This window comes from Salmo trutta, chromosome 24, assembly GCF_901001165.1.
Source record: "Salmo trutta chromosome 24, fSalTru1.1, whole genome shotgun sequence".
NCBI lineage: Eukaryota > Metazoa > Chordata > Actinopteri > Salmoniformes > Salmonidae > Salmo > Salmo trutta.
The window spans coordinates 46,534,784-46,558,550 of record NC_042980.1 but is presented as its reverse complement, the minus strand read 5'-3'; the positions used below and the strand labels follow the sequence as shown (position 1 = coordinate 46,558,550).

The 23,767-nt window shown below is 44.3% G+C and overlaps 2 protein-coding genes across 3 annotated transcripts; both read left to right on the top strand.

Moving 5' to 3' along the window:
* Window positions 1–10,855: 10,855 nt before the first annotated feature.
* On the top strand, window positions 10,856–20,350 carry hpxa (hemopexin a). 2 transcript variants are annotated; one of them, XM_029712387.1, is made up of 9 exons: window positions 10,856–11,021; window positions 12,369–12,518; window positions 14,560–14,717; window positions 16,315–16,468; window positions 17,295–17,507; window positions 18,068–18,163; window positions 18,817–18,947; window positions 19,669–19,816; window positions 20,048–20,350. In XM_029712387.1, exons 1-9 carry the CDS (start codon window positions 10,937–10,939, stop codon window positions 20,275–20,277), a joined length of 1,365 nt encoding a protein of 454 aa, XP_029568247.1. In that variant the 5' UTR covers window positions 10,856–10,936; the 3' UTR covers window positions 20,278–20,350. The 2 variants fall into 2 exon arrangements, with proteins under 2 accessions (XP_029568247.1, XP_029568246.1); XM_029712386.1 differs by having other exon boundaries at window positions 10,857–11,021; window positions 12,360–12,518.
* A 709-nt stretch (window positions 20,351–21,059) lies between these two features.
* LOC115161428 (uncharacterized) lies at window positions 21,060–22,764 on the top strand. Its single transcript, XM_029712406.1, has 2 exons — window positions 21,060–22,256; window positions 22,296–22,764. Exons 1-2 carry the CDS (start codon window positions 21,781–21,783, stop codon window positions 22,483–22,485), a joined length of 666 nt encoding a protein of 221 aa, XP_029568266.1. The 5' UTR covers window positions 21,060–21,780; the 3' UTR covers window positions 22,486–22,764.
* The last annotated feature ends 1,003 nt before the right edge of the window (window positions 22,765–23,767 follow it).

Sequence of the window (23,767 nt, the reverse complement as noted above, 5' to 3'; positions counted from 1 at the left end):
GCCTGCCATATGGGTTCTGTTATACTCACAGACACCATTCAAACAGTTTTAGAAACTTTAGAGTGTTTTCTATCCAAATCTACTAATTATATGCATATTCCCATTTCTGGGCAAGAGTAGTAACCAGTTTAAATCGGGTACGTTTTTTTTATCCGGCCGTGCAAATACTGCCCCCTAGCTCCAACAGGTTAACTAGCCTCTCTAAGCACTTCATGATGACGGAGGTTTGTGCTACTTGTAGGTAGTCACTCAGTTCAGCTACTTTTCCTTTCTTAGGCACAGGGATGATAGTGGACATCTTGAAGCAGGTAGGTAGAGAGAGATTGAAAATATCAGAAAACAAAGCAGCCAGCTGGTCTGCACATGTTCTGAGAGCACAGATAGGGATGCCGTCTGGGCCGGCAGCATTGCGAGGGTTAACACATTTGAATGACTTACATACATCCTCACTGGAGACCGTAAGTACATAGCCCTCGTTGTCCTCAGGGGCTCTCTTCGGCAGCTCAGAGTCGTTGTGCTCGAAGTGTGAGAAAAAGGTGTTTAGCTTGTCCGGTAGGGCGGCGTTGGTGTCTGCGATGAGGCTGGGTTTCTTTTTTGTAATCCGTGATCGTAGGAGTCCCTGACACATTTGTCTTGTGTCCGACCCACTGAATTGCTCCTCCACTTTGTCCCTATACTTGATCGATCTTCGTTGTTCTTATTTCTACTGTTTAACTATTGTTCATTTTACATTTTACATTTTAGTCAGAGCGACTTACAGTAGTGAATGCATACATTTCATAATGACTTTTATTACAAGTCCACTTGGCCCTGTTTATAAGCAGCATCTCTCTTAGTTTAACTATTGTTCCCAGTCCACTTGCCCTGTTTATAAGCAACATCTCTCTCTTTCAGTTTCCCTACAATGCTGCCATCAATCCACGGTTGGTTTCGAAAGTTTTTGAAAAGACACTATCATATCACATCATTTATGCATTTGTTTATGAATTCGGTCAACGTATTCATTGATGTACATATTCCAGTCCACGTGATCAAAACAGTCTTGGAGCATGGGTTCTGATTGGTTGGACCAATGCTGTACAGACCAGACTTCCCTCTTGAGTCTTTGTTTGTAGGCGGGGAGAAGCAAAATGGAGTCGTGGTCAGATTTTCCGAAAGGAGGGCAAGAGAAGGCCTTACACCCATGTCTAAAAGATCCAGCATCACCTTACTGCTAGTTAGTCAATGTGTTGTTAATAATTTGAGAGCAGGAACCTCAAATTACTTTTGTTAAAGTCTCCTGCAGTAATGAACGCTGCCTCCGGGTATGCGGTCTCCAGTTTGTTCAAGGTCCAATGAAAATCTTTGAGAGCATTTTCACTGTACACAGCCATGGCAATAATAGCTGAAAACTCTATTTGAAGGTAAAAAGGGAGACATTTGATTACCAAGTATTCCAAGTTTGGACAGCAGAAGTTTGTAATTACCTGTACGTTTCCCCCATCGAACCATATGTTGTTGGTCATAAAGTAAAGCGCACCATCTTTGTCCTTGCCAGAGAGATCCCTCTTCCTATCAGCTCATTTGGATATCGGAGGAGAGCCAAGTCAACCCCCCAAAAAACGGAGTATTGCTGAATCTGGAAGGAAATCTTCACTCTAAGTTTGTCAGGTGTATTCATTAATGATTGAACATTGTCGAGTAGTATGCTTGGTGATGGAGGACGCTTGGACTGGTGTCTTAATCTTACTAAGACCCTGCTATGTCTGCCTCTATGTCGGCATCTATGCCTCCTTCTCTCCGGTACGACTCCCATGCAACCCGAGGTCTCACTGAAGAGGCCCATTGTTCCGCTGTCTCTGGGAATTCTGGAAGGTCGGGTGGACTGTTAGTAGCCAGCAATTCATATTCCATTAGTTTTGTCCGGGTGTATGAAGTCTTTCACGAAACAAACTGTATAAGAACCTTTGGGAAAAACAATAGAATAAACACTAGAAACAGTACAAACAGGTAATGTTTTGTATGAGCTCGAGCCATCCATCGGAGCCATCTTATCGTGCCTGTACTGTAATTTGCTCCTTTGAGTGGGAGTGATATGTTGATAATTTCATGAGGTTGGACTGAACACTGAACACATCCATTATCCATATTTTGTGACAGTAGAATTCTTCCCATTTTATCACTGCACTCTCTCTCTTTCACTCTCTCTCGTCCCCCTCACTCTCTCTCTCTCTTTCTCTCTCTCTCTTTCTCTCTGTCTCGCTCTCACTCTCTCTCTCCCTTTCACTCTCTCTCTCCTCCCCCCTCTCTCTCTCTTTCACAAAAGGGTTCCAGCTACAACATGCATGGCCGTTTTGTTAGATAAAATCAAATCAAATCAAATCAAATGTATTTATATAGCCCTTCGTACATCAGCTGAAATCTCAAAGTGCTGTACAGAAACCCAGCCTAAAACCCCAAACAGCAAGCAATGCATGTGAAAGAAGCACGGTGGCTGGGAAAAACTCCCTAGGAAAAACTCATGAGAAAGGCCAAAAACCTAGGAAGAAACCTAGAGAGGAACCAGGCTATGAGGGGTGGCCAGTCCTCTTCTGGCTGTGCCGGGTGGATATTATAACAGAACATGGTCAAGATGTTAAAATGTTCGTAAATGACCAGCATGGTCAAATAATAATAATCATAGTAATTGTCGAGGGTGCAACAAGCACGTCCGGTGAAACAGGTCAGGGTTCCGTAGCCGCAGGCAGAACAGTTGAAACTGGAGCAGCAGCATGGCCAGGTGGACTGGGGACAGCAAGGAGTCATCATGCCAGGTAGTCCTGAGGCATGGTCCTAGGGCTCAGGTCCTCCGAGAGAAAGAAAGAAAGAGAGAAGAGAGAATTAGAGAGAGCATATTTACATTCACACAGGACACCGGATAAGACAAGAGAATACTCCAGATGTAACAGACTGACCCTAGCCCCCCGACACATAAACTTCTGCAGCATAAATACTGGAGGCTGAGACAGGAGGGATCAGAAGACACTGTGGCCCCATCCGATGATACCCCCGGACAGGGCCAAACAGGCAGGATATAACCCCACCCACTTTGCCAAAGCAAAGCCCCCACACCACTAGAGGGATATCTACAACCACCAACTTACCGTCCGAAGACAAGGCCGAGTATAGCCCACAAAGATCTCCGCCACGGCACAACCCAAGGGGGGGGGCGCCAACCCAGACAGGAAGACCACGTCAGTGGCTCAACCTACTCAAGTGACGCACCCCTCCCATGGACGGCATGGAAGAACACCAGTAAGTCAGTGACTCAGCCCCTGTAAAAGGGTTAGAGGCAGAGAATCCCAGTGGGAAGAGGGGAACCGACAAGGCAGAGACAGCAAGGGCGGTTCGTTGCTCCAGCCTTTCCGTTCACCTTCACACTCCTGGGCCAGACTATACTTAATCATAGGACCTACTGAAGAGATAAGTCTTCAGTAAAGACTTAAAGGTTGAGACTGAGTCTGCGTCTCTCACATGGGTAGGCAGACCATTCCATAAAAATGGAGCTCTATAGGAGAAAGCCCTACCTCCAGCCGTTTGCTTAGAAATTCTAGGGACAATTAGGAGGCCTGCGTCTTGTGACCGTAGCGTACGTGTAGGTATGTACGGCAGGACCAAATCGGAAAGATAGGTAGGAGCAAGCCCATGTAATGCTTTGTAGGTTAGCAGTAAAACCTTGAAATCAGCCCTTGCCTTAACAGGAAGCCAGTGTAGGGAGGCTAGCACTGGAGTAATATGATCAAATTTTTTGGTTCTAGTCAGGATTCTAGCAGCCGTATTTAGCACTAACTGAAGTTTGTTTAGTGCTTTATCCGGGTAGCCGGAAAGTAGAGCATTGCAGTAGTCATGCCTAGAAGTAACAAAAGCATGGATTAATTTTTCTGCGTCATTTTTGGACAGAAAGTTTCTGATTTTTGCAATGTTACGTAGATGGAAAAAAGCTGTCCTTGAAGCAGTCTTGATATGTTCTTCAAAAGAGAGATCAGGGTCCAGAGTAACGCCGAGGTCCTTCACAGTTTTATTTGAGACGACTGTACAACCATCCAGATTAATTGTCAGATTCAACAGAAGATCTCTTTGTTTCTTGGGACCTAGGACAAGCATCTCTGTTTTGTCCGAGTTTAAAAGTAGAAAATTTGCAGCCATCCACTTCCTTATGTCTGAAACACAGGCTTCTAGCGAGGGCAATTTTGGGGCTTCACCATGTTTCATTGAAATGTACAGCTGTGTGTCGTCCGCATAGCAGTGAAATTTAACATTATGTTTTCGAATAACATCCCCAAGAGGTAAAATATATAGTGAAAACAATAGTGGTCCTAGAACGGAACCTTGAGGAACACCGAAATGTACAATTGATTTGTCAGAGGACGAACCATTCACAGAGACAAACTGATATCTTTCCGACAGATAAGATCTAAACCAGGCCAGAACTTGTCCATGTAGACCAATTTGGGTTTCCAATCTCTCCAAAAGAATGTGGTGATCGATGGTATCAAAAGCGGCACTAAGATCTAGGAGCATGAGGACAGATGCAGAGCCTCGGTCTGACGTCATTAAAAGGTCATTTACCACCTTCACAAGTGCAGTCTCAGTGCTATGATGGGGTCTAAAACCAGACTGAAGCGTTTCGTATACATTGTTTGTCTTCAGGAAGGCAGTGAGTTGCTGCGCAACAACTTTTTCAAAAATGTTTGAGAGGAATGGAAGATTCGATATAGGCCGATAGTTTTTTATAATTTCTGGGTCAAGATTCGGCTTTTTCAAGAGAGGCTTTATTACTGCCACTTTTAGTGAGCTTGGTACACATCCGGTGGATAGAGAGCCGTTTATTATGTTCAACATAGGAGGGCCAAGCACAGGAAGCAGCTCTTTCAGTAGTTTAGTTGGAATAGGGTCCAGTATGCAGCTTGAGGGTTTGGAGGCCATGATTATTTTCATCATTATGTCAAGAGATATAGTACTAAAACACTTTAGTATCTCCCTTGATCCTAGGTCCTGGCAGAGTTGTGCAGACTCAGGACAATGGAGCCCTGGAGGAATACCCAGATTTAAAGAGGAGTCCGTAATTTGCTTTCTAATGATCATGATCTTTTCCTCAAAGAAGTTCATAAATGTATTACTGCTGAAGTGAAAGCCATCCTCCATTTGCGAATGCTGCTTTTTAGTTAGCTTTGCGACAGTGTCAAAAATAAATTTCGGATTGTTCTTATTTTCCTCAATTAAGTTGGAAAAATAGGATGATCGTGCAGCAGTGAGGGCTCTTCGATACTGCACGGTACTGACTTTTCAAGCTAGTCGGAAGACTTCCAGTTTAGTGTGGCGCCATTTCCGTTCCAATTTTCTGGAAGCTTGCTTCAGAGCTCGTGTATTTTCTGTATACCAGGGAGCTAGTTTCTTATGACAGATGTTTTTAATTTTTAGGGGTGCAACTGCATCTAGGGTATTGCGCAAGGTTAAATTGAGTTCCTCGGTTAGGTGGTTAACTGATTCTTGTCCTCTGACGTCCTTGGGTAGGCAGAGGGAGTCTGGAAGGGCATCAAGGAATCTTTGGGTTGTCTGAGAATTTATAGCACGACTTTTAATCTTCCTTGGTTGGGGTCTGAGCAGATTATTTGTTACAATTGTAAACGCAATAAAATGGTGGTCCGATAATCCAGGATTATGAGGAAAAACATTAAGATCCACAACATTTATTCCATGGGACAAAACTAGGTCCAGAGTATGACTGTGGCAGTGAATAGGTCCAGAGACATGTTGGACAAAACCCACTGAGTCGATGATGGCTCCGAAAGCCTTTTGGAGTGGGTCTGTGGACTTTTCCATGTGAATGTTAAAGTCACCAAAAATTAGAATATTATCTGCTATGACTACAAGATCCGATAGGAATTCAGGGAACTCAGTAAGGAACACTGCATATGGCCCAGGAGGCCTGTAAACAGTAGCTATAAAAAGTGATTGAGTAGGCTGCATAGATTTCATGACTAGAAGCTCAAAAGACGAAAACGTCATTGTTTTTTTTTTTGTAAATTGAAATTTGCTATCGTAAATGTTAGCAACACCTCCGCCTTTGCCGGATGCACGGGGGGTATGGTCACTAGTGTAACCAGGGGGTGAGGCCTCATTTAACACAGTAAATTCATCAGGCTTAAGCCATGTTTCAGTCAGGCCAATCACATCAAGATTATGATCAGTGATTAGTTCATTGACTATAACTGCCTTGGAAGTGAGGGATCTAACATTAAGTAACCCAATTTTGAGATGTGAAGTATCACAATCTCTTTCAATAATGGCAGGAATGGAGGAGGTCTTTATACTAGTAAGATTACTGAAGCGAACACCGCCATTTTTAATTTTGCCCAACCTAGATCGAGGCACAGACACAGTCTCAATGGGGAAAGCTGAGCTGACTACGCTAACTGTGCTAGTGGCAGACTCCACTAAGCTGGCAGGCTGGCTAACAGCCTGTTGCCTGGCCTGCACCCTATTTCATTGTGGAGCTAGAGGAGTTAGAGCCCTGTCTATGTTTGTAGATAAGATGAGAGCACCCCTCCAGCTAGGATGGAGTCCGTCACTCCTCAGCAGGCCAGGCTTGGTCCTGTTTGTGGGTGAATCCCAGAAAGAGGGCCAGTTATCTACAAATTCTATCTTTTGGGAGGGGCAGAAAACAGTTTTCATCCAGCGATTGAGTTGTGAGACTCTGCTGTAGAGCTCATCACTCCCCCTAACTGGGAGGGGGCCAGAGACAATTAATCGATGCCGACACATCTTTCTAGCTGATTTACATGCTGAAGCTATGTTGCGCTTGGTGACCTCTGACTGTTTCATCCTAACATCGTTGGTGCCGACGTGGATAACAATATCTCTATACTCTCTACACTCGCCAGTTTTAGCTTTAGCCAGCACCGTCTTTAGATTAGCCTTAACGTCGGTAGCCCTGCCCCCTGGTAAACAGTGTATGATCGCTGGATGATTAGTTTTAAGTCTAATACTGCGGGTAATGGAGTCGCCAATGACTAGGGTTTTCAATTTGTCAGAGCTAATGGTGGGAGCCGTCGGCATCTCAGACCCCACAGCGGGAGGAGCAGAGACCAGAGAAGTCTCGGCCTCCGACTCCGACTTGCTTAACGGGGAGAACCGGTTGAAAGTTTCTGTCGGCTGAATAAGCGACACCGGTTGAGCATTCCTACAGCGTTTCCCTCCAGACGCCATGAGAAAGATGTCCGGCTGCGGGGACCGTGCGAGGGGGTTTATACTAACGTTACTATCTGTACTTGCTGGTGGCACAGACGCTGTTTCATCCTTTCCTACACTGAAATGACCCTTGCCTAACGATTGCGTCTGAAGCTGGGCTTGCAGCACAGCTATCCTTGCCGTAAGGCGATCATTCTCCTGTATATTATGAGTACAACGACTGCAATTAGAAGGCATCATGTTAATGTTACTTAGCTTCGGCTGTTTGAAGTCCTGACGAACCATGTCCAGATAAAACCTCCGGGGTAGGAAAGTTGAATGAAAAAAAAGTTGAGTGAGGGAAAAAGTAAAAATATATACGGTAATGAAAAAGTAAAAACCGTCAGGTAGCAAAGTAAAAACGGCAACAAAAACGCACAGCAGCGTAAACAAGTCTGCAAGTTGTGACCGGAAACAGGAAACACCTGAGCTGAGCTGCATACACCTGAGCTGCATACACACTTATGCACTCATATACACACTTCTTTATATCCCAAAAAGTCAGTTTAGTTGGTGCCACCGATTTGAGTAATCCATTCGTTCAACATGAAAAGAAAGGAATCAGGCCGACAAGGCACCTTTCATTCCCCAGGCAGGCCGACAGGGCACCTTTCATTCCCCAGGGCACCTTTCATTCCCCAGGCAGGCCGACAGGCCACCTTTCATTCCCCAGGCAGGCCGACAGGGCACCTTTCATTCCCCAGGCAGGCCGACAGGGCACCTTTCATTCCCCAGGGCACCTTTCATTCCCCAGGCAGGCCGACAAGGCACCTTTCATTCCCCAGGCAGGCCGACAGGGCACCTTTCATTCCCCAGGCAGGCCGACAGGGCACCTTTCATTCCCCAGGCAGGCCGACAGGGCACCTTTCATTCCCCAGGCAGGCCGACAGGGCACCTTTCATTCCCCAGGGCACCTTTCATTCCCCAGGCAGGCCGACAGGGCACCTTTCATTCCCCAGGCAGGCCGACAGGGCACCTTTCATTCCCCAGGCAGGCCGACAGGGCACCTTTCATTCCCCAGGGCACCTTTCATTCCCCAGGCAGGCCGATTGGGACATTTTGGGTAAAATTAGAGTATAGACACTTTTCCATGAACGTTGACAACACCACTGATGTCTGGGTATTTTGTCAGGATTGACAGACACTGCTCTTCCTACTGTACCTGTGTGACCGTGCTCTCCTGGTAATGAAAAGCTTGTCTCTCCAATTGAAGAGACATGGAGAACACTGACTCCAATAGAAGCCCCATAGCTTTAGTGTGATAGGGGCTTTTCACATTGATTTAACTAGGCAAGTCAGTTAAGAACAAATTCTTATTCTCAATGACAGCCTAAGGAACAGTGGGTTAACTGCCTTGTTCAGGGGGCAGAATGACAGATTTATACCTTGTCAGCTCGAGGATCCAATCTTGCAACCTTTCGGTCACTAGTTCAACGCTCTAACCACTAGGCTACGCTGCCGCCACAAAATGTTTGACATTTTGAGGAATGTTTATGTTATTTGAAACTCAACACAGCCCATTTCTTGCACGAAGTTTTCATTATACGATGTGTTCAATTGTACGGTTGAAAAAACAAACGAAAATCTCCATAACTATCAACACACCAGAGCATAGTACTAATGCATGGGTTATGTACACATGTCAATGTAAAGAGAAAAAGGTGTATTGTGTTTGACTAGACTCACACGGCATTATAGGGGTCAACACTCTGCCGTTCCCTTCAAATGAATTCTATCAATGATACAGTGTTCTCTAAGAATGCTTGGAAATAGTTTCCCGGGAAAGAATGATCGAACTCTCAAAATACATTCTTCATTCCAGTATGTTAAACATGCAGAGAGGATCAGTAGCAGAGACTCCACTATGTTGTAGATCAAAGACACATTTATATTCTGTACAATACAGTGCAGAGGACAAAACATATGCTGTCAATAGACATATAGCATGAAATATAACATCATATGTTTAATATAACTTCACTCTGTATCCTGACAATGCTGTATTGCCAAGGTTCTGGGGTGAATTTGATCAACCCACCAAATTACAGAGGTGTGTATGCGTGGGAATGAGTACTATCCAATACCAAATGCAATATTAATAATTATACCTCTTAAAGGGGGAAAGAGGAACGGGGGATACCTAGTCAGTTGTACAACTGAATGTATTCAACTGAAATGTGTCTTAGAAATGTGTCTCCAGAACTGTGACTCTGTCCAGAACCCAGTGACTCTGTCCAGAACTCAGTGATTCTGTCCAGAACCCAGTGACTCTGTCCAGAACTCAGTGACTCTGTCCAGAACCCAGTGACTCTGTCCAGAACCCCGTGTCTCTGTCCAGAACTCAGTGGCTCTGTCCAGAACCCAGTGACTCTGTCCAGAACTCAGTGACTCTGTGCAGAACCCATTGACTCTGTCCAGAACTCAGTGACTCTGTCCAGAACCCAGTGGCTCTGTCCAGAACTCAGTGACTCTGTCCGGAACTCAGTAACTCTGTCCAGAACCCAGTGACTCTGTCCAGAACCCAGTGACTCTGTCCAGAACTGTCCGGAATTCAGTTACTCTGTCCAGAACCCAGTGACTCTGTCCAGAACCCAGTGGCTCTGTCCAGAACCCAGTTACTCTGTCCAGAACTCAGTGGCTCTATTTGACAATGCGTAGGCGTGCTGCAAACACAGACACCTGATCCAAAACATCAAAATAAAACTTTTGGCTTTGGAGAGAAGCGTGGGTTGATTCGAATCATTGATATTGGTGTTTTCCCCATGCAATCACGCATCTTTGATCCCTTCAGGCTATTTACTTCAGTTATATATATATCTACATAATTTGATTAAATGTGGTAAGCAACTGTTAATTATCTTCCTTAAACTACAAAACCATATGTCTTTCATGCAAATTCTAATTCATAATGTTTATAATGTCTGCAGACAGAAAAGGAATGATCTCCCCTGAAAATACAAGCCTCAAATACACATTATCCCAGTAGGCCTGTAAAATATTCACCCTATAAACGTTAGCTAACATTGATATAAAGGGTTCTGAAGTACAACGTGAGCGGTTTTATTTATTTTAGTCTCTACATATTTACCTTGCTGACGGGAGAAAAGTCCTGATTGTAATCCTGACCCCAAGCATGCTCTGGAGTCATCCCTGATCAAAAACACAAATGTTTGCCTGTGGATACACTGTCTGCAAGGACTTACATAAGACTGGACATGTTACTGGACATCTACCTCTATTGATTGTTGTATCTGATTGAAAGGATGGATTCACCTTGACCAATGGCAGACACACACACACAGAATCTCTCCCTGTTTGAAAATGTGTGGGCGTCTTTGTGGGACGGCATGTGATGCCAGGTCTGCCCACGGCTGTGCTCTGGACTGCACTGCACGTACACACACACACGCACTCACGCACGCACGCACACACGCACACGCACACGCACGCACGCACACACACACACACACACACACACACACACACACACACACACACACACACACACACACACACACACACACACACACACACCCCACCTCCTTTGCACTATCCACCTGACTAATCCAGTTCTCGGGTCCATGATGACAGACAGACAGCCCACAGCCCTGGCTCAGGGATAAAAGACCCGTCCAGCCGCAGACCAGGCACCTTTACCCAGAACTTTCTCCTGGACCCGAAGGACACCATGAAGCTGCTCTCCCAGACACTGTGTCTGTGCCTGGTGCTGGCTCTCAGCCATGCCCACCACCAAGCTGGACATCAAGATGGAGGTGAGTGTCAGGAGAGGGTATGAAGGGCCCTGTGTTTTTCGCTATCATGTGACATAAGATTTAATTCTGTATTTTAAACCTTATCCAGAAATTAGAATTACACCAAAAATGAAAGTGATTGCCTGAGGATGGTGCTGGACCATGTGACATAAAAAAGAAAACTGGACAGTTTGATGGACAAAAGCTTTGAAGAAAGTTTCACATACCAGGCATGTCACATGATGCTGTAAAACCCAGGGCCTTAACCAGTGTCCTTAGATTACTAAGTGTCCTTAGACAGTGTCCTTAGATTACTTTTAGTTTGACACTACTCATGGTGAAATTGCTGTACAATATGATCTTGTTGCCATCTGATGCACATTCAGATCTGGGTCAGATGGTTTAGACCCTTTCTTCTTTAAAGTTGCTGCCCCTATCATCGCCAAGCCCATCTCTGACCTTTTTTAAACCTGTCTCACCTCTCTGGGGAGGTTCCCATTGCTTAGAAGGCAGCCACAGTGATCCTAACTGTTATAGGCCAATTTCTATTTTGCCCTGTTTATCAAAAGTGTTGAAAGATCTTGTCAATAATCAACTGACTGGCTTTCTTGATGTCTATAGTATTCTCTCTGGTATGCAATGTGGTGCAATGTGATTTCCTCTCAGGTTATGGACGTGTCACTGCAACCTTAAAGGTCCTCAATGATGTCACCTTCTAAGCTATGTTGTGCTGCTATTTTTATTGACTTGTCCAAAGCTTTTGATACGGTAGACCATTCCATTCTTAAGGAGTATTGATGTCTCTGAGGGGTCTTTGGCCTGGTTTGCTAACTATGCTGATGCGGTATCATTATAAACACTACCATTTAAACACCTGTTATACTGATGAGATATCGTTATAAACACTACCATATAAACACCTGCTATGCTGATGAGTGAGATAGGAAGCGATGTGAATTATAGAGTTACTAGATGAATGAAACGACAATCCATTCAGACCAGCCTTTCTGGTTGAACTTCTGTAACTACATTAGTAACAGCAGAGATTTCAGAGGAAATGATGCAAAAAAAGGGAAGTTTCCCATTGAACAAATGTTTCACCGTTTCGGTCTACTTAAGGTGTGTTTGCCAAGTCCCCTCCGTTCCCCCCTGCCTAGTGACCAGGCAGATTAATTGCCACAGGCACTTTGAGAACTAGCACAGACCTCAAACAAAATTGTATTTCTCCTAGCAAATTTTTGTTACTTTTTGGAAAAAACTTCCATTTGGGCTTGTCTTAAAATCGCCCAAAATCTACTCCGGTGACTGTGTGTGTGGGAAGAAACAGTAATATTTGATTTAATCCTATGGCTTTCTCAGGACATGAGGGACATGAGGGACATGAGGGACATGAGGGACATGAGGGACATGAGGGACACGACCATGCCCATCACGCTGCTGTTTTGCTCGACCGCTGCAAGGGGCTCGAGATGGATGCTGTTGCTGTGACTGAGGAAGGAAAACCTTACTTCTTCAAGGGTGAGTCATGGGCAGAGACGACTCTAGTCCTGCTAGAACCAACCGTCACTCATTTAGGCATTGGTCACAAGCAGAATATGTGAGCAGAGCTGGAGAAGAGCTGGAGAAGCTGAGCGTTGAGCGAGATTCACAGATTTTGCTCCAGTAGCTCCAAGTAACGCTAACTTCAGAAGCTCAGGGCATCCCTGCCCCAGAATGCATCTGTAGGCTACTTTGTGTGTTGCTAATATCCCCCTTGCTTTAGCTACTGTCATGGGAATTCTCTAAATATTTTCATAAAGAAACTCATAAAAACACACAGGTGCTAAATCAAGTACAAATCGATCACACCGACAACGTATTCTTAGCATTTTGGTACACCAGAATTACATTAATTTCCAATGAAACGCTACGTTTACCTTGCAGCATTGCGTTGCAGAGGCAGTTACGGTGTGTTCGGTGTGGTGCGTAAGTTGGATTTATCGAACTGTATGCGTGTGACGGCTTGACAGAAATGGTAGCAGAAGGTGAATGTTTAACTTTTGTCGCACACACACACACACACACACACACACACACACACACACACACACACACACACACACACACACACACACACACACACACAACCAGTTGATGCTGTGTCCTATTTTGCGCAATGACACTGTCGGTGTATTCGAAGCCTTACAAAGATGAGGGAGTGTGGTGATGTAGTGTCCGCTGTTATGTGTAAGGCTAGGCTGCCACCTGCTGGCACGGTGCTAAACTGTTAGGGTACACACCTGACGTCATGGTTACACGCTGGCTACATGAAACGTCCACACCTAAAGAATCATTGACGAAGCTGAAATTACACTTAAACCAAAAGTATAAGGGTGTACTTACTACGTGTACATGCTAAAATAAAGGAATGAAGTGGATAGATAAGTGTGTCATTGTAGCAAAGTATTTATAAACAACAACAAAAAATCTGATATTTTAAACGCTTCGTTGATTTTCGTTCTAGTATCTATACAAAAGGCCATAAATGATTTAGTCACAACAGGCCTGGCATAGTCCCACGTTCAAGGAGCTTTCCGTTTTGATTGGGTTATAGACTACCTATAGAAGCATCAAAAAACAACTTTGCCTCTCTGGTCAACTTGGCAAGACTGACCAAAAGGATGTTTACCATCCCCAGTGGCTCTGTAAGTGTAGACAGGATATTCTCTGCTGACGGCCGGCTCTCCAGGTACCATCACATGAGCCTGAAACCACAGACAGGTTTAATTAATTCTATAAATGAATTCAAAGGTACTAATAAGTCATGTTTCATTTAATTTGTATTTTATTCTAAGTCAGAGCCTATATGCCCAATTTATAGACTATAATGATTTAATACAACGAAATTGTTGTTTAAATGATGAGCGCTTTATGTCCTTACCAGTCTATTGTGTCGCACTCGCAAATGCTTCACAATGGTTTTGTTGTTGTTGTAGGCTATAGCCTTGAAATAATTTAAATTATATAGCCTAAATAATTCATTTTCGTTCCTTCTTAGTCTCCCTGTCTGGCTCCTGACCTATTTAGAGTGTTTATATGCTGTGTAATATAACCTATTTGTGGAAAGGACACAGAGAGCTGGATTCAAGCATCGCTCCATGATTGATGAGCAGGGTTTTCAACCGCTCAACTCTGCTCACATACTCTGGTCACAAGTCATGTGCTTTCTGTCATCGAACAGGTGCTCTTCAGCAGTAGGCGTTTATAGAAATCTATTTTATAAAGCCCTTTTTACATCGGCAGTTGTCACAAAGTGCTTTACAGATACCCAGCCTAAAATCTCAAAGAGTAAGCAATGCAGAGGCAGAAGGATAGTGGCTAGGGAAAAAAACCTAGAAGGCAGGAACCTAGGAAGAAACCTACAGAGGAACCAGGCTCCAAGGGTGTCCAATCCATATTGTTTAGCTATTTAATGCATACTGAATCAGTTTTGTGAGGAAGTTGAGGAAACTAGGGTGGGCTCTGTGCAATGTCCTTTTCTCTGTTCCCATGGTGGCTGACCAAATGTGTTCCCTGCCAGGTGACCATGTGTTCAAGGGTTTCCACGGTAAAGCCGAGCTCTCCAACCAATCATTCGCTGAGCTGGACGACCATCACCATCTGGGGCACGTGGACGCTGCCTTCCTCATGCACTTTCCAGACAGACCCACTGAGCATGACCACATCTTCTTCATGCTGGTACAGTCCATACCTTAGAAACACTTGGTACAGTCCGCACTGTCCAAATACTGCATCCCTTAAAAACACTTGGTATAGTCCATATATACTATAATAACTCATAAAAGTTCCAGTGTTGTTCTAAAGAACTCATAAAAGTTCCAATGTTGTTCTAAAGAACTCATACATGTTCTAATGTTGTTCTAAAGAACTCATACATGTTCTAATGTTGTTCTAAAGAACTCATACATGTTCTAATGTTGTTCTAAAGAACTCATACATGTTCTAATGTTGTTCTAAAGAACTCATACATGTTCTAATGTTGTTCTAAAGGACTCATACATGTTCTAATGTTGTTATAAAGAACTCATACATGTTCTAATGTTGTTCTAAAGAACTCATACATGTTCTAATGTTGTTCTAAAGAACTCATACATGTTCTAATGTTGTTCTAAATGACTCATACATGTTCTAATGTTGTTCTAAAGAACTCATACATGTTCTAATGTTGTTCTAAAGAACTCATACATGTTCATGAAAGTTATAATGAACATTTCAAATTCCCCTCCAACAAGGACTCATAAAAGTTATATTGTTTCTCTGAGTAGAGGATGAGTTTCTCTGAGTAGAGGATGAGTAGTTCTGAGTAGAGGATGAGTTTCTCTGAGTAGAGGATGAGTTTCTCTGAGTAGAGGATGAGTAGTTCTGAGTAGAGGATGAGTTGCTCTGAGTAGAGGATGAGTTGTTCTGAGTAGAGGATGAGTTGTTCTGAGTAGAGGATGAGTTGTTCTGAGTAGAGGATGAGTTGTTCTGAGTAGAGGATGAGTTTCTCTGAGTAGAGGATGAGTTGTTCTGAGTAGAGGATGAGTTTCGCTGAGTAGAGGAGGAGTTGTTCTGAGTAGAGGATGAGTTGTTCTGAGTAGAGGATGAGTTGTTCTGAGTAGAGGATGAGTTTCGCTGAGTAGAGGATGAGTTGTTCTGAGTAGAGGATGAGTTTCTCTGAGTAGAGGATGAGTTGTTCTGAGTAGAGGATGAGTTTCTCTGAGTAGAGGATGAGTTTCTCTGAGTAGAGGATGAGTTGTTCTGAGTAGAGGATGAGTTGTTCTGAGTAGAGGATGAGTTGTTCTGAGTAGAGGATGAGTTGTTCTGAGTAGAGGATGAGTTTCTCTGAGTAGAGGATGAGTTGTTCTGAGTAGAGGATGAGTTGTTCTGAGTAGAGGATGAGTTGTTCTGAGTAGAGGATGAGTTGTTCTGAGTAGAGGATGAGTTTCTCTGAGTAGAGGATGAGTTGTTCTGAGTAGAGGATGAGTTGTTCTGAGTAGAGGATGAGTTGTTCTGAGTAGAGGATGAGTTTCTCTGAGTAGAGGATGAGTTGTTCTGAGTAGAGGATGAGTTTCTCTGAGTAGAGGATGAGTTGTTCTGAGTAGAGGATGAGTTTCTCTGAGTAGAGGATGAGTTTCTCTGAGTAGAGGATGAGTTGTTCTGAGTAAATATATATTTAATATTATTCATATTATTCACTAAAGAAGCCAGGGCCTAAATCCACTTTTTTGTTTTTATTAGCTCACTGACTGAGGTGGCTGACCTCTGACCTCTGTCCTGTGTTGCTCTGGTGCAGGACACCAAAGTGTTCAGCTACTACAAGCACAAACTGGAGACGGGCTTCCCCAAGGACATCTCTGAGGTGTTCCCTGGTATCCCTGACCACCTGGACGCTGCTGTGGTGTGTCCCGCCCCCGACTGTGAGGAAGACTCCGTCATCTTCTTCAAGGGTGAGTCAATTATCTCAATATTGTGCGATCGATCTTTGTTGCAAGGAAACTCTGCCAAAAACCTATGGAAGATAACAAGGTATTATAAAGGCTCTGAAAAAAAGATTGCCTGTGCATGTGGTGGTTTGCGATAGAGGTGCCGGTTTAGTGTATAGGGTGCGCCCTATGTATTACCGTATTCTTATTACCAGTCAATACCATTAGCACCGCCAATGATACTATATCCATTACTACTGAGTGCTAGCCCATTGCTATACCATTGCTGCTTTGTATATATTACATCGCTAGTACTAATGTATAGCCAACACTGCTGTTACTCTATTGTAATATACAGTATATTACCTGTTTCTTCAGTTTCATTACACTACCACTATGCACTATCACGTTCACTTCTACCTAGTTCACTTCCTGTTTGCTGCGTGTCATGAGTGTGGAAATAAACATGTGTTCTGGACACTACTGGTCTCCTACTGGTCATTTCCAGTCGGCCCAGATCTGGTCCAGGCGGTGGATCCAGGGCTGGCACTGAATCTGGTGGTGTCAGGTCCACGCCGAGCAGATCTGCAGGTACAAGACCAGCATCGTAGTTGATTCCGGTGACGGCTGGTCCAAGAGCGACAGTAGCTGGAGTGTCGTTTGAGGTGCTGGCTTGGGCACCGATGGCTGCAGGTCTGGCTGGCAGTCTGCAGATGGAGGTGAAGCAGGCTGGAGTGCTGGCGACGTCTCGACTTGCTCTGTTGGTCGCACGGCAGTCTGTAGCACTGGCAACGGTTTATCTGGCTCAGCAGCTGCTCGTGGTAAAATTGTCCATATAATTTATTCCCAGGTGATGAAATCTACCACTACAATGTGAAGACGAAGAAGGTGGATGAGAAGAAGTTTGAGGGCATGCCCAACTGCACCAGCGCATTCCGCTTCATGGAGCACTACTACTGTTTCCATGGACACCAGTTCTCCAAGTTCGACCCTAAGACAGGGGAGGTGCACGGGAGGTACCCCAAGGAGGCCCGCGACTACTTCATGAAGTGCTCCAAGTTCGGTGAGTGACAAAAGACAACAGTAAGATTGTGTGTGTGTTTGAGAGAGAGCGAGAGATTAAGAGAGAGAGAGGGAGAGGGGGGAAAAGAGCGAGAGAAAGAGGGGGAGAGGGAGAGAGAAGGGGGGAAGAGAGAGGGAGAGAGATAGGTAGAGTGGAGAGAGAGAGAAAGAGAGGGAGAGAGAGAGGGGGAGAGAGAGAGGGGGAGAGAGAGGGAGAAAGAGGGGGGAAGAGAGAGAGAGAGAGATAGAGGGGGAGAGAGAGAGGGGGAGAGAGAGAGGGAGAGAGAGGGGGGAAGAGAGTGGGGGGAGAGAGAGAGAGAGAAAGAGAGGGAGAGAGAGAAGGGGGGAAGAGAGTGGGGGAGAGAGAAGGAGAGAGAGAAGGGGAGAGAGAAGGGGAGAGAGGGGGGGGGAAGAGAGAGAGAGAGAGAGAGAGGGAGAGAGAGGGGGGAGAGTGTGAGCAATAATGAGAGAGAGATTGTAGTCTCCTCATCATACCAAACCTGAGAACGAATAATATCTAACACAAACAGTTCACACTCCAGTACTGTGTCTCTGCTGCAGGAGACACCACAGACCACATAGAGAGAGAGCGTTGCAGCCGTGTGCACCTGGACGCCATCACCTCTGACGACGCTGGAAACATCTATGCCTTCAGAGGTCAGACCACTGTTACTTACCGTAGCTGGATGTTTTTACCCACATAAAACAGTCAAATTACTGCAATATTACCACATATTACAGTCAAATTACTGCAATATTACCACATAAAACAGTTAAATTACTGCAATATTACAACATATTACAGTCAAATTACTGCAATATTACAACATAAAACAGTCAAATTACTGCAATATTACAACATATTACAGTCAAATTACTGCAATATTACCACATAAAACAGTTAAATTACTGCAATATTACAACATAAAACAGTTAAATTACTGCAATATTACAACATATTACAGTCAAATTACTGCAATATTACAACATAAAACAGTGACATCACCGCACTACAAACCAATCATCACACTTTTACTGATAAAATGGTCCCATCACGCCACACATCAATCAATCTTCACAAATTTCTATGCAAAATGTCAGAATTGCTGCAGCAAAACAAAGCAACTACCACAAACAAATCGCTACGACATGCTGGAGGGATTGATTATCTAAGTCTAATTCTGATTGACATTATATCATTACATCGAGCGTTTTGAGATTGCTGTTGTGTTTTTTATTTATTTTGTATGAATAATATGTTCCTCTTATTTCTCTCCTACTGACCTCTCCTCCCGACCCTTGACCTTTAGGCCACCACTTCCTGGAGCAAGATGCTGGCAATGACACGTGGGCTGCCGCCACCATCGAGAGCGAATTCAAGGAGCTGCACAGCGAGGTGGATGCCGTCTTCTCCTATGAAAACCACCTCTACATGATCAAGGTAAGCTATTGTCGTTTGCTGCAGACACACACACACACACACACACACACACACACACACACACACACACACGCACACACACACACACACACACACACACACACACACACACACACACACACACACACACACACACACACACACACACACACCTTGGACAGAAGAGGGCAGATACAAAGACATCAAGAAGAGATCAGGAGAAGGGATTTGTTAGCTGGACTCGTAGTAAGACCCTGGATGAGTTCCAGCTCTAACGCCAGTGATTCATTGACACACATTTTGACATGCAGCCAGATGTTCTGAATGAGAGGTATCTCCAGTTCAATCAAGCCCCAGTTATATAACAGATGTTCTGAATGAGAAGTATCTCAGTTCAATCAAGCCCCAGTTATATAACAGATGTTCTGAATGGGAGGTATCTCCGGTTCAATCAAGCCCCAGTTATATAACAGATGTTCTGATTGAGAAGTATCTCAGTTCAATCAAGCCCCAGTACGTTAGTTGTGGGTTTGATAGTTAATTATAGAACCGTGTTCATGTCGGTATCTATGTAATGTATTGCAACATACACTTTAAAGAAATGCATGTACACGTTTTAAAACTGGTCAAGATAACACAATTAAGTCAATAACATTATTTTCATTGTGGTCCCTTTAAGCTGTCAAATAAAATCAATAGATCAATCAAATCAAAAAACCAACACTGCTCTCATTGTGTGCAGGATGACATGGTTTACGTTTACAAAGTTGGGGAGCCCCACACCCACCTGGACGGGTACCCCAAACCCTTGAAGGAGGTGCTGGGAGTGGAGGGCCCTATCGACGCTGCCTTCGTATGTCAGGACCACCACATCGCTCACGTCATTAAAGGTAAACGTGTGACCGATACTCACCTACATGATCTACTATATGGGCAATCACTTCAGCCATGTTCAAACACAACAAACCAACATGGACATATTCAAGGTGCAATACACATGAAGGCCAGTAGATGGGAGTATAGTCCCACTGACAGGTACTCCCTGTAACGTGTGTCACTCAGACATTGGGCATAAATGAGAGACGGATGCATTGATTGAGCTTCTCCCTCCCCCATTCCAGGTCAGACAGTCTACGATGTTGACCTGAAGGCCTCTCCACGTGTTCCAGTTAAAGAAGGCACCTTCACCCTCTTCGACAAGGTGGACGCTGGCATGTGCGGCCCAGAGGGCGTGAAGGTGTTCAAAGGAAACCACTACTTCCACTTTCAGAGCATGAAGATCATGCTGATGGCCAGGGCTATTCCCGCGGAGCACAAGACAGCCCTGGAGCTGTTTGGCTGTGACCACTAGAGGCTGAGAAAGTAGAGAGAATCAAGTTATGTACAACAACAACAACAGCAACAACAATAACAACAACAGCAGCTGCAGAAGCAGCAGCAGCAACAACAACAACAACAACAACAACAGCAACAACAACAACAACAACAACAACAACAACAACAACAGCAGCAGCAACAACAACAACAACAACAACAGCAACAGCAGCAACAACAACAACAACAACAACAACAACAACCAAGTGGTTCATCCATCACGTCACTATAGTCGTTATGATGTCATTGTCCCCCCCTTTCCTTTAAATTGATGTACCAACTGTCTCTGAATCTCCAACACACGTTCCGTTGTCTATTGTCCCTGTTAATGTGCTGCAGTTTCCCCTATGCGTGAGCCGGTTTCATTTTGAATTTCTTTTTTTTGTGGTGGTCCCGTCTCAAAAGGTTGTCATGGAAAGTTATCGAGGGCGTATATCCTTCTGATTAATGTCCTATAGTGTTGTTCTATAATAAAGATAATGACAACGCACAACAAAACGTGTCTAATTTGACTGGTTTCTATTTATGTCTATTTTCAAATACTCTTGTTGAGATTGATTCATATGAAAGATTATCTTAAATATTCAAGATATCAGTAGAATTATATAGGTGTCAAATCATCCATCACTTTTTATGTCTGATTTTTTGTTGTTGGTCAAATCAAATCAAAATCAAATCAAACTAGGCAAGTCAGCTAAGAACAAATTATTATTTTCAATGACAGTCTAGGAACAGGGGGTTAACTGCCTTGTTCAGGGGCAAAATGACAGATTTGTACCTTGTCAGCTCAGGGATTCAAACTTGCAACCTTTCAGTTACTAGTCCAATGCTCTAAGCACTAGGCTACGCTGCCGCCCCACGTGGGGCGCTGTAGCCTTGTGAAATCATTGATAAACAGACAATCAGCAAATAAGAATATACCGTAATTACGGCTATATGCTGTTCATTTTTTATTTTGGTTTATGTCGAGGGGACCAGATATGATAACTAATACAAGCACTTAATTACATTACGGTAATTATCAAACTGGTTGAAAGATTTTCCAGGTCAAATCTAAATACATGTGAAAGAAAATAAACGATTCACCATCAGGTTACTAATAGAAGTTTACAGACGCAAAACATCTTGTTGTATTTTCATTGCATGATAGCTAGCTAAAATAATTTCATGTTTTGCATAGCTAGTTATCCCTGCATTACTTTGCTGAAACCTGCGACATGAGCTTTCTGGTGTCTAGTGCATTTGTCTTCAAGTAGTTGATGGAAACCTGATGTTGAATTGCATTGAATTCTATGAGCTTTTGAATCAAGAAAGTTTCCTCTCACGACCTCTACAAGCCAGAATGTCCTGACTTCTGCAGAGGCCGTATCACCGTAAATGCTGCACGGCCAATGCAGACCTAAGATTGACCATTCAGTGCCTTTTAGGATCCTGGTGCACCTGAGCAGGGGTGAGGCAGAGGTACAGATGTACACCCCTGATGTGTCCCAGATGTATGTCATCACCCACGGGAAGAGCGCTTCCAGTTGAGAACGAGTCCAGGACTGTCCTGTCAGAGTCTGCACGCATCGCTAGGGGCAACGTCACAGATCTGGCCAAACTGACCATCGCTAGGGGCAACGTCACCGATCTGGCCAAACTGACCATCGCTAGGGGCAACGTCACCGATCTGGCCAAACTGACCATCGCTAGGGGCAACGTCACCGATCTGGCCAAACTGACCATCGCTAGGGGCAACGTCACCGATCTGGCCAAACGGACCATCGCTAGGGGCAACGTCACAGATCTGGCCAAACTGACCATCGCTAGGGGCAACGTCACCGATCTGGCCAAACTGACCATCGCTAGGGGCAACGTCACCGATCTGGCCAAACTGACCATCGCTAGGGGCAACGTCACACATCTGGCCAAACTGACCATCGCTAGGGGCAACGTCACAGATCTGGCCAAACTGACCATCGCTAGGGGCAACGTCACAGATCTGGCCAAACTGACCATTGCTAGGGGCAACGTCACCGATCTGGCCAAACTGACCGTCTACATCTACAACCATGACACCATCATCTTCCCAGGGGGCTTTGGGAGGCAGCCAACAACCTGTAGCTGGGACAGTTTTGTGTTAAAAGGTCAATCTGGGATTGGTATATCCATTTATATAAGCTTTCTTCAATTCATTATTTTGTGAACAATGTAATTGTAAACAAACAATGTCTAGCTTCACAACACGGTTAAAACAATTACATTTACATTTACATTTAAGTCATTTAGCAGACGCTCTTATCCAGAGCGACTTACAATTGGTGCATTCACCTTATGATATCCAGACAATCATCTCATAGATGATTAGTCGCTGTATCTATAGCTCTGTCCACATTTCTCCAGCCCCTTCCCTCAGCGAGCTGTCTGCTTTCTTTTGTCTGAACTGAACATTTTCACATTAAAATATTGTTCATGGTTTCTCACATCCCGAAGGACTCAATCAATCATAATCTACTATTTGTCTCTCTGTCCCTCTCTGACTGATCTGTATGTCTCTCTGTCCCTCTCATAATCTGTATGTCTCTCTGTCCCTCTCATACTGATCTGTATGTCTCTCTGTCCCTCTCATAATCTGTATGTCTCTCTGTCCCTCTCATAATCTGTATGTCTCTCTGTCCCTCTCATAATCTATATGTCTCTCTGTCCCTCTCTGACTGATCTGTATGTCTCTCTATCCCTCTCATAATCTGTATGTCTCTCTGTCCCTCCCATAATCTGTATGTCTCTCTGTCCCTCTCAGACTGATCTGTATGTCTCTCTGTCCCTCTCTGACTGATCTGTATGTCTCTCTGTCCCTCTCTGACTGATCTGTATGTCTCTCTGTCCCTCTCATACTGATCTGTATGTCTCTCTGTCCATCTCTGACTGATCTGTATGTCTCTCTGTCCCTCTCATAATCTGTATGTCTCTCTGTCCCTCTCATACTGATCTGTATGTCTCTCTGTCCCTCTCATACTGATCTGTATGTCTCTCTGTCCCTCTCTGACTGATCTGTTTGTCTCTCTGTCCCTCTCTGACTGATCTGTATGTCTCTCTGTCCCTCTCATACTGATCTGTATGTCTCTCTGTCCCTCTCATAATATGTATGTCTCTCTGTCCCTCTCATACTGATCTGTATGTCTCTCTGTCCCTCTCATAATCTGTATGTCTCTATGTCCCTCTCTGACTGATCTGTATGTCTCTCTGTCCCTCTCTGACTGATCTGTTTGTCTCTCTGTCCCTCTCTGACTGATCTGTTTGTCTCTCTGTCCCTCTCTGACTGATCTGTATGTCTCTCTGACCCTCTCATACTGATCTGTATGTCTCTCTGTCCCTCTCATAATATGTATGTCTCTCTGTCCCTCTCATACTGATCTGTATGTCTCTCTGTCCCTCTCATAATCTGTATGTCTCTATGTCCCTCTCTGACTGATCTGTATGTCTCTCTG

Coding starts and splice junctions, on each gene's coding strand:
- hpxa (XM_029712386.1), top strand. CDS start 10,937: ATGAAGCTGCTCTCCCAGACACTGTGTCTGTGCCTGGTGCTGGCTCTC. Junction 14,718..16,314: donor ACCACATCTTCTTCATGCTG/GTACAGTCCATA, acceptor GCTCTGGTGCAG/GACACCAAAGTGTTCAGCTA. Junction 19,817..20,047: donor CATCGCTCACGTCATTAAAG/GTAAACGTGTGA, acceptor CCCCCATTCCAG/GTCAGACAGTCTACGATGTT.
- LOC115161428 (XM_029712406.1), top strand. CDS start 21,781: ATGTGTCCCAGATGTATGTCATCACCCACGGGAAGAGCGCTTCCAGTT. Junction 22,257..22,295: donor ACAGATCTGGCCAAACTGAC/CATCGCTAGGGG, acceptor GGCCAAACTGAC/CATTGCTAGGGGCAACGTCA.